Here is a 10,663-nt window from a genome sequence, read left to right as displayed (position 1 = left end):
AAGCATTTCATCACAGCCATCACCTCACTCACAATCAGAGAATACATAGTGCAGAGAAACTCTAGAAATAAATCAGTTATAAAAAATAAGTTGGTCCCAAATATACAATTTTGAAAAAACGAATGTTTTCTTTGGAAAGATACATGAATGAAATAAAAAAAATGTGGAAAACTGCTTAATCAAACATCAAAAGTAACTCAATACCAGAGGATTCATACTAGAAAGCATGTCATTAGTACCACTTTTGTTCAAGTATTCTAAGCAGAAACACTGTAGCAAGTATTCCATAAGTAAAACACATACAAAATTGATATGTTAGTATGGATCACAAGATGAAGGGGTGGATATTTGCAGAGGTATAATTATTATTAATGTATCCTTGTTTATGTTAACGTTATTTGAGATTATTAAGGAACCAAAACGAATGTAATTCAACTCTCAAATTACTACATGCTGTGATTTGTTTCTACTGTATATATGAACTTATGTTTTTGATGGTTGTTGCCCATTGGTAAGAGAAGCTCTTCTATATTAAGTGGAAATCATTTACATTTATTCTCCAATTTATAAGATTAAGATCACAGTCATGTTATATACACACTAAACCTCTGAATGGAGGGATTTGTCACTGATGTCAAACACCTCTGTGGTCACCATGATGTAAGTGTTCAGGGAGTAATTCAAAGTAAGATAGAACTTTGCTCTAAGTTTTCAGTAATTATGTCAGTTGCCCTTTAAGCATAAAACAAGGATAGTTCATGAAAATCTAAGGTATTTTTATAACAGCAACATAGAGAAATCATGCATATTATCTGGCAGGCTTGAAGTAAGGACACCTCTTCTATCTGATGTAAGTATAGAAAACTCTTTCTGGAAAAGTCATATTAATATAATGAATGTCCATCCATGTTTACTAAATTAACCTCCGTTTTGTAAACCATATAAATCACATTCTTAGATCATTTCATCAGAGAAACAGGAAAGTTTTTAGAAGCTTGTAATGTGTATTTTAATCAAGGATCAAACAACAATTGTAAAAGGTTTCATTCCATATGTGTAAAATTAATGTACCTTAATGAATAAAAGTGAATGGTTTTTCAGTGTTACAATTGATGTGGAATGAATGAAGGGTTAATGCACCACCAGCATTAACCTCTCCCACCTATTTGAGGTTGCAGGAAAGGTAACGTAATGATAAACTATTTGTAGCACAGGGGGATGGCATCTGTAGAAATTAGTTCCTTACTGCCATTAAGCCTCTCATAACTTCATATATTTCCCACCATTTCTACGTTGTATCTCCTCTCTGATTTTTATCTACTTGGACATTGTGGTGGTTCTAATAAGAAGGATCATACAGAGTACTGCTGAGAGCTGCCCTGAACTGCTCCATGCTGTTGCTGCCTCAGCATCTGTCCGGGGAGCAGGCAGCCTGCAGGTCCTTGAACTCACACCAGCAAGTCCTGTGAGCACCTGCACTAGATGACCCCTTCCTTGTGACCACCAGTCTTGCTGAACCCCAGGGTCTACTGCACAGGCCCCCCATCAGTGTTACCCTCCGAGCTCACCAGAATCCTGCTTGTCTTTGTTTGAATGGACCCATCCACACTGTGGGGCCCACAGCACTTCACCCAGGGTCAGGTCTGAACCCCAAGTACTGGAATTTTCTCTGCCTGGTTCTAGTGTTGACCTTCCTCAGGGGCCCTCAAGGCTTACTGTGAATTCCCTGAGGACCTAGAGTCATAAAATCACCTGCTGCAATTGTCCTTTCTTCTCGTGTTAGCCAAAGCTTTTCAGGGGCTCATTTAAGCAAATGTAAGTTTAACAAAGCCACAAAAAGAATAGTCAAAAGCCATGATGGTAAAATTCTGAACCAAGATTTCTAAAATCTTACCCTGCATAATTCTTAGCACATGTGTCTTGTAAGGCTTAAAGGAACTGTTTCCTCATGGCTTTCTCATACTTTGAATGCAATATATAAATATCTGAAGATATATACATAATATGATTTATATAACACACATTGATTACAAGATATAAATATCTGAAGGCATACATGTTAGTGAGAAAACCAAGAAGGAATATGTGAGTGTATGTGTATTCTGACACATTTAACTTAGAGAATTTAGAAATGCTAGATCAAAACTGGTCATTTCAGAATTGCAGATGATTTACTAAAAACTGTAAAGCTTGTCAATTTGTTGATTAATCTGTTGTGTCTACTTTTCATGGAATTCATTTCCTTAAATGTCATGAGGTTATGTTTTTTAAGGAACTTCCACACGGTCCACCCACGTGACTGCACCAGCTTACATTCCCTCCAGCCATGTAGGAGGTTCCCTGATCTCCAAGCCCCTTCAGCGTTTATGATATTATTACTGGGTTTTTGCTCATTGTTCTTCTGACTGGCATGCGGTGATACATCCCTGTAGCTTTGCTCTGCATTCCTTATTGTTCAGCGCTGGTGAGCATCTTCCTTTGCCTCCTGCCCATGGAAAGAGCAAGCTGCCCGCCCGGCCTCAGCAGCTGTGGGGCACAGGCTCAGTCTCCCCACAGCACGTGGGGGATTCCTGGGCCAGGGGTGCGGCCCTTGTCCCCGCAGGGTCAGACGGGTTCTCCACCACCGGTGACCAGTCTGCTTAGCTTATTTTCCTTTTGAGACATTTATTTATTTATTGGAACATAATTGCTTTACAACGTTGTGCTAGTTTGCTCTGTGACGTCATCAATCAGCCGTTAGTATACATAAATCTTCTCCCTCTTGGCCCTCCCTCCTGTGGTCTCACTTTCACCCCTCTCCTCAGCACAGAGCACCAAGCTGAGCTCCCTGTGGTAAACAGCAGCTTCCCACCAGTTACCTTTTCTAACCATCAGTTCAGTTCAATTGCTCACTCGTGTCTGACTCTTTGCGACCCCATGGAGTGCAGCACGCCAGGTCTCCCTGTCCATGACCAACTCCTAGACCTTGCCCAAACTCATGTCCATTGAGTCAGTGATGCCCTCCAACCACCTCATCCTCTGTTGTCCCCTTCTCCTCCCCCCTTCAATCCTTCCCAGTGTCAGGGTCTCTTCAAATGAGTCACTTCTTCACATCAGGTGTCAAAAGTATAGAAGTTTCAGCTTCAACATCAGTCCTTCCAATGAACTTTCAGGACTGATATCCTTTAGGGTTGACTGGTTGGATCTCCTTGCAGTCCAAGGGACTCTCAAGAGTCCTCTCCAACATTTTACTCATGGTGGTGTATATATGTCAGTGGTACCCTTTCAACTGGTCCCCTTCTCCTGCTGTGTCCACGTCTGATCTCTATATTTGTGCAAATATTTTCTTAACAGATACGTATGGAATTTAAAAAATGGTGTTTATGAACTTATTTACTGAGTAGGAATATAGACGCAGAGGTAGTTCTTAAGCTTTTGCATGTTAAGTTTTCAAGGCATAAAATACATTATCAATCATTCCATGCATTTTACGGTTGTAGCCATGTGTTCTGGGAAACAAACTGACTCAGAAGGACAATGCAGATAGTGGAGTGCAGTTTATTACACCGGTGGGGCCTAGGCAGAGTCTTCTCTTAGCCAAGGACCCCGAACAGTTTTTGTGAAAACTTTATATACCTTAAGTGTACTTGCTCAAACCCACCTACCCAAATTCCTTGAAAGTAGTCTGGACACGATAAAAGAGAGATATGATCAACTTTAACCCATGATTCATGTGTCACAAGACTCAATAAACAGTGGGTATTTATCAACAGGCCTGTGGTCATATCCCAATAAACAGAATGGAATTTACCACGTTGTTCTGTTACAGAGATTATTAACATATTCTTTTAGGCAACAGAGTCCAAGTACATGTCCTGAGGCTCTTTTATGGGGGGCCGGGGTGGGATCTGATTTTCCATTGGTATGCCACTTCTATAGACACCGGGGCCCAAAGTTCGGGGTCACTGGGAGGGTGACCATGCATGTAGACTAATGCTCACAGCCTGGCCTAAGACGGAGTCCAGGTCTCTCTGTTTACTCCTTTATGACTAAGTGAAAGAAGCCCATTTGAAAATGCTACAAACAGTAGGATTTTTACAATATGACTTTTTGGTGTAGGCAAATGTTCATATGTGCTCAGTTGCGTCTGAGTATTTGTGATTCCAGGAGCTGTAGCCTGCCAGGCTCGCCTCTGTCCATAGATTTCCCAGGAAAGGATACTGGAGTGGGTTGCCATCTCTTCTTCCAGGTGATCTTCCTGACCTAAGAATCGAACCCGCATCACCTGGATGTCCTGCACCGGCAGGGAGATTCCTTACCACTCAGCCACCTGGGAATCTAGTAAGAAATATAGAAGAGATTCAAAAGGTCCATGATTACCATGGGTTTCAAAGGAGGGACTATGAATATCCTAAGTCTAGAGAACTTTCAGGACTATGAAATAATTTGTGGTGAACTGTCATGATGGGCTCATTAAACACTTATCCAGAGGTATGGAGTTCACATTCCTAAAAGAGGAACACAGGGGCAAACTAGAGAGTTGATCTATTTACTGCCCGTGTAGATTCATCAGTGGTAACAAATGCTCACTCTGGTGGGGAAGGTCAGTAGGGAGATTGTCCACACGTGGGAACAAGAGGTATATGGGCAATGTCTATACTTTATTCTCACTTCTGCTGTGAAACTAAATCTTATACAAAGTTCAAGCTGGTGAACGCAAACTGAATATTTTTTAGAATGTATAATATGAGAAAGGTGAATATGCTTCTATTTTTAATTTTTCCTTGGTCATTATACTTTAAAGATGTGGAAAAATAGAGCTCTCTAAATGGAGCAGACAATGAACTGTAGCAGTTGATTCATAAAACCAAGAAAAACCCCCACAGGAAGCAGAGCAACAACATTCTCAGGTGTTAATTCCTGTGTGATGTAACTTATGACAACACCGATATTGATTTCCTTGGTTGGTCATCAGATAGCATTTAGGACATCATTTTCAGTGGTATGTGGCTCCGCCCACACACACTCTTAACCTAGCACAACTTGCTCAGTTCAGATCAGTTCAGTTTCTCAGTCGCCGTGGACTGCAGCATGCCAGGCATTTTGCTGCCCCTGGTTTCTTTTCCAAGAAAGCGGGGATGGAAATGCCTCCAGGCTCCTGGTCTCTGAAGTTGGAGGTGCCACGCCTGCAGAGAGGTGGTCACAAAGCAAATCATTTTGTGAAAACCTGTGCCCCAGGCTGCAGAGGCGGGTGAAAAAAAGCTAAGGACAGGGGAGATCTTTGGGAAGAATTCTGCAAGTAAAGCCTGGCAGGAACCCAAGACCCCCAGGTGATTCCCACCAAACACTCACCTCTCCCCTCCCAGCCCCCAAGGGTACAGGCAGGCTGTGGACCACCACACCCATCCTAGAAAGAGTCCTTCCCCAGGGGATCAGGTTGACCTTCTTGTTTCTAGAAGTTCCCTCCCTAAACCCTCCCTTCCTGAAGCCTCTGGTGTGAGGTTTCGCCTCAGGGCTCTGAATGCAGGTCTTCCTCTTGCATTTTTTTCCGCATCCCTCAAAGGGTGGGTCAGGTAACCCAGAAGCAGGGTCCATTGTCTCTCATGAACTGTTCTCTGTAACTCGAAAAGGAAGGAGAAGAACTAGCCCCGACGATGTGCAAATAGTGTAGAGCACCAGGATGTGATTAGCATTATCAGGTTAGTCTTGATTTCCCAGTACAGATTGGGAACACAGAAAGTCGAAAAGGAGCTCAGAAAAGGGTGAGGGAAACAGGAAACTTTTTCTTCTCTTTCCCTACAGCAGTTGCAGGTTAAACAGCTGCATGGATGCCTTTGAAGGTATTTTCTCAAGATGGAGATGTGAGTTTGCGACGTAACATCCCCAGAGAAGACGCAGAGCAGGAGGAAGAAGAGGAGGAAATGACAGCTTCTCAGGTACGTGTCCTGTCCTGTGTCTGGGGCTGTGTCTGCTTTTCTTCCTGAAATGCCTGGACTGAGAACCTGCAAACCTTGAGGTCTCTGCTTCTAACTTTTCTGCCTGGGTGTTTGTTATCAACTTCTTTATTTTTTCCTTTTCTTCTTCTCATAGTGAAGCCTGGCTCTTTAGACCACTTCTCCCTTGTGTCCCAGAATCTTGTCTCCCTTGTCTGTATCCTAGCTCTCTACGTAGCATGATGAATTCTCAACATGAAATAGCGACTTTCAACTAGTGAACATATTTCCTTTGTGAGAGATAAACAGAGAGAGACACTGGTATCCGAGATTCCCATTGAGATGTGGTTCAGTGTTGGGATCTTAGGGAACTAGGGGAATTGCCATGATGAGTTTCCATGGGGATGCAATTTCAGCTCTTTAGGAGTTAGAAAATGCCCTTATATATTGAATAAACTCAGTGATCCAGAATTTTTTAAGAAAATGCTCAGAAATAAAAGGAAAACTAGGAGACACTGTTCTCTGTAATGCTAAGACTTACTAGTTAAACACATTGTCAGGTAGTTAGAATAGGGGAAAAGAGTCCAAAATGGCGGTGGCTAAAAGACCTGGAAGGGAAAATCCGGGAAAATAGAACAAAGGAAGATCCGAGGACTGGAGTGAGAATCTCAGGTAAAAGAAACAATTTTTTGTTTGTTTGTTTACATATGATTTACATAAGACAGACCCAGGGGCAGAGAAACAGATAAAAAGAGGAGCCAAAGCCCTCTTCCTTCTTCTCTCTCTCCCTCCCGCGCGATGGGGTGATCATTTTTGAAACATACACGTTCTGTGAAGGGAAATGTGGAAAATCTGGAAAGTTATCCAGTCTCTACTGCAAATACTCATTCAAACCACTCTGAACACAGGCTTCGATTAGACATACATTCAAGCACGTCTGAAAACCAGTATTTAAAAATGATGGGAAGACTCACAGTATAATCAATTTGAGGGATCTGTGAGCAAGGGGTCGTTATTCTTCCACCAACAGACAGTTTCTCTCTCTTCCAAAATGTGTAATGTTGATAATAATGGAAAAGACTCAGTCCTACCATCATTATTCAATACACATCATGATACGGTTAATATGGAACAACTTCTCACATGTAATAGCACGAGTCAGGCCTCAAGTAAGAGCTCTACCCCCAATAATTACAAGAATATTTACGATGGAGTGAGAAACTATTCATGCAATGAAACTGGGTCTAAAACTGAACAGGACTCTAACCCTATGAAACATCAGGGACCTCAATCTTCAGACAAGGATTCTAGAAATAGTACATGTAGGAATATCTTTTATCAAACATCAGGTCTTCCACTAAAGAAGAGAACACATACAGGAGAGAAGACTTATAATTGTGGATGTAGTGATATTTCTAAACAGTCTTCAAATCTTACTCAACAGCAGAATATTCAGGATCTACAGAAAAGTTACAAGTGTAAGAAATGTGAGAAAGCCTTTACTAACTCATCCAGTCTAAGTAGACACAGGAAAATTCATTCAGGATGGAAACCTTTCAAAGGTACAGAGTGTGGTAATGCCTCTAATCAGAATTCAAAGTTTAGTCAAGATCGGCAAATCCACACTGGCAAGAAACCTTATGAAAGTAAGGAATGTGGAAAAACATTTATGTCTTGCTCAAATCTTCAACATCAGCGAATTCATACTGGGGAGAAGCATTATAAATGTACAAAGTGTTGCAAAGCCTTCAATCAGAACTCAAAGCTTACTCAACATCAGCGAATCCATAGAGAGCAGAAATCTTACAAAGGTAAGACAAGTGACAAAGCCATTTTTAGGTGTTCACATTTCAGTCTGCATCAGCAAGTTCATGCTAGGGAGAAACCAAGCAAATGTAAAGTATGTGGCAAAGTGCTTCCTTGTAGCTCATGTCTTACTCAACATCAGGTAATTCATATGCAGCAGAATTCACACAAATGTATGAAGTGTGGCAAAGCCTTCAATCAGAAGTCAAATCTTACTCAACACCAGAGAATTCATACTGGAGAGAAGCCTGATAAATGTAAGGATTGTGGCAAAGAATTTAACCAGTGCTCAGGTCTCGTTTACCATCAGAAAATTCATACTGGAAAGAAGCCTTATAAATGTAAGGATTGTGGCAAAGCATTTAGACAGCACTCATATCTTACTAAACATCAAGTAATCCATCCTGGAAGGAAATCTTATAAATGTAAAGAATGCGGAAATGCCTTCAGTCACTACTCAACTCTTACTAAACACCAGAGAATTCATACTGGAGAGAAGCCTTATAAATGTAAGGATCGAGGCAAAGAATTTAACCAGTGCTCAGGTCTTACTTACTGTCAGAGAATTCATACTGGAGAGAAACCTTATAAACGTAAGGATTGTGGCAAAGAATTTAACCAGTGCTCAGGTCTTACTTACCATCAGAGAATTCATACTGGACAGAAACCTTATAAATGTACAGAATGTGGGAAATCCTTTAGTCAGAACTCAACTCTTACTCAATACCAGCGAGTTCATACTGGGGAGAGGCCTTATAAATGTAAGGATTGTGGCAAAGACTTTAGCAAGCACTCAGGTCTTACTTACCATCAGAGAATTCATACTGGAGAGAAACCTTACAAATGTAAAGAATGCGGAAAAGCCTTTGGTCGCCACACAAGTCTTATTCAACACCAGCGAATTCATACTGGAGAGAAACCTTACAAATGAAAAGAATGTGGAAAAGCCTTTATCAAGAACTCACATCTTACTCAACATCAGAGAATTCATACTGGAAGAAAAACCTTATAAATGTAAGGAAAGTAGCAAAGGCTTTAATCAGAGCTCTCACCTTACTAAACATCAGAAAACACATACTGGAGAGAAACTCTAGTAATAAAATAAGTGATGGAAGAGGTTTGTCCTAAACATACACTTCAGAAAATACCAGACGGTTTATTTAGGAAAGATAAGAAATTACATAAAACAATGTAGAAAAGTATTTAAAGAAAGTTAAATCTAAATAAATACCAGATATTGCACACTAGAAAAAGTGAAAGTTGCTCAGTTGTGTCCAACTCTGCAACCCCAGGGACTGTATCCATGGAATTCTCCAGGCCAGAATACTGGAGTGGGAGGTGGATTCTTTACCAACTGAGCTTTCAGGGAAGCCCGCACACTAGAAAGCATTTCATCAATCCTGTTTTTTGAAGTTCTCTTCAGGAGAAATATTGTAGATAGTAATCCATAGTTAAAACATAGAAAATTGATATGTTAGTATGGATCAGAAGATGAAGCGTTGGTATTTAGAAATGTACAATTATTAGCAATATATCTTTGTTTATATTGACACGATTTGTGATTATTTGAAAACCAAGATAAGTTATTGAACTCTCAAATTACTCCATGCTGCTATGCTTCATTTTTAGTGTGTATACAAAGTTATATTTTTGATGATTGCTACCCAAAGATGAGACAAGGCCTTCTATCCTAGAGAGAAATCATTTATATTTATTCTCCATTAGGAGATTAAGGACACAGTGATGGTAGCAGGTACACTGAACATTTAAATGGAGGTGTTAGTCATTCATGTCAAACATCCCTATAGGTCACCATGAAGTAAGTGTTCAGGGAGTAATTCCACATATTAAAGTAAGATGCACATTTTCAATAGTTTTGTCACTTGCATTTGAAGGAAAATACAATGACAGTTCACTTAACTCTTGATGTATCTTTATAATATCAACAGATATCATGAATATTAGTTGATATGTTTCAAATAAAAATACCTCTGATACCCTAGAAATGTATGAAAACCCTTCTCAGAAAAGTCATATAATTAGTGTACATCTTGTTTCATTCATAAATGATTAGCCTCCATTTTATAACCTTAGAAATCAGTTCTGAGATCATTGTATCAGAGGAATGAATATCGTTGCTAATGCTTGCGATCTGTATTTAATCAGTTACAGAATGGATTGGAAAAGGTTTTATTCTTTTTATGTGTGATATTACATGTTAATAAAACTGATGGTTTCTTGTGATAAAGCCGGAATGTAATGAATGAAGTGTCAACCTACCGATTTAAGGTCGTGGGGAAGAATACCTAACAATAAACTCTTTGTTAGCACAGAGGGATGATATCTGTAACAATTAGTTTCCTTACTACCTTTACACCTCAAATAATTGGATATTTCCCATCATTTCTCCATTGTACTTTCCCCTCTCTGTAACTGCTCGGACATTGTGACGGTTCCAGTGAGGATCATACAGAGTAATGTTGAGAGCTTACCTGAACTGCTCCATGCTGTTGCTGCCTCAGCATCTGTCTGGGGAGCAGCATCTACAACTCCTTGAACTCACGCCAGCCAGCCCTGTGAGCACCTGCTCTAGACAACCACCCACCTTGTGATCAACAGTCTTGCTGAACCCCAGGTTCTACTTTACCGGCTCCCCCCTTCAATGCCACCCTCACAGTGCTCACCAGATTCCTGCTCCCCTTGGTTTGAATGGACCCATCCACACTCAGCCTGAGGAGCCCACAGCAGTTCACCCAGGGTCTCTTATAAAGGCCTGAACCCCAAGTACTGGAGCTTTCTCTGCTTGGTCCTAAACTTGACCTAAGAAATTCCTGACCTAAACCCTCCCCTCCTGAAGGGTCTCAGCTGTGCTGAGTGTGAGGGCTGAAGCTCAGGGCTCCCGAGTGTGGGTTTGGGGGGAGAAGCATCAGAACAAACGGAATTTG

The 10,663-nt window shown here is 40.8% G+C and overlaps 1 protein-coding gene across 1 annotated transcript; it reads left to right on the top strand.

Annotated features, from left to right (window-relative positions):
- Positions 1-7,128: 7,128 nt before the first annotated feature.
- LOC136161583 (zinc finger protein 420-like) lies at positions 7,129-10,008 on the top strand. The gene is given in 2 exon segments (XM_065926574.1): positions 7,129-8,718; positions 8,720-10,008. Coding segments are annotated over 2 exon segments (1,629 nt in total). The 5' UTR covers positions 7,129-7,182; the 3' UTR covers positions 8,813-10,008.
- The last annotated feature ends 655 nt before the right edge of the window (positions 10,009-10,663 follow it).

Source organism: Muntiacus reevesi, chromosome 2, assembly GCF_963930625.1.
Source record: "Muntiacus reevesi chromosome 2, mMunRee1.1, whole genome shotgun sequence".
In the NCBI taxonomy this organism is placed as follows: Eukaryota; Metazoa; Chordata; class Mammalia; order Artiodactyla; family Cervidae; genus Muntiacus; species Muntiacus reevesi.
The sequence above is the reverse complement of the archived record's forward strand: the minus strand, read 5'-3'. Positions and strand labels throughout refer to the sequence as shown.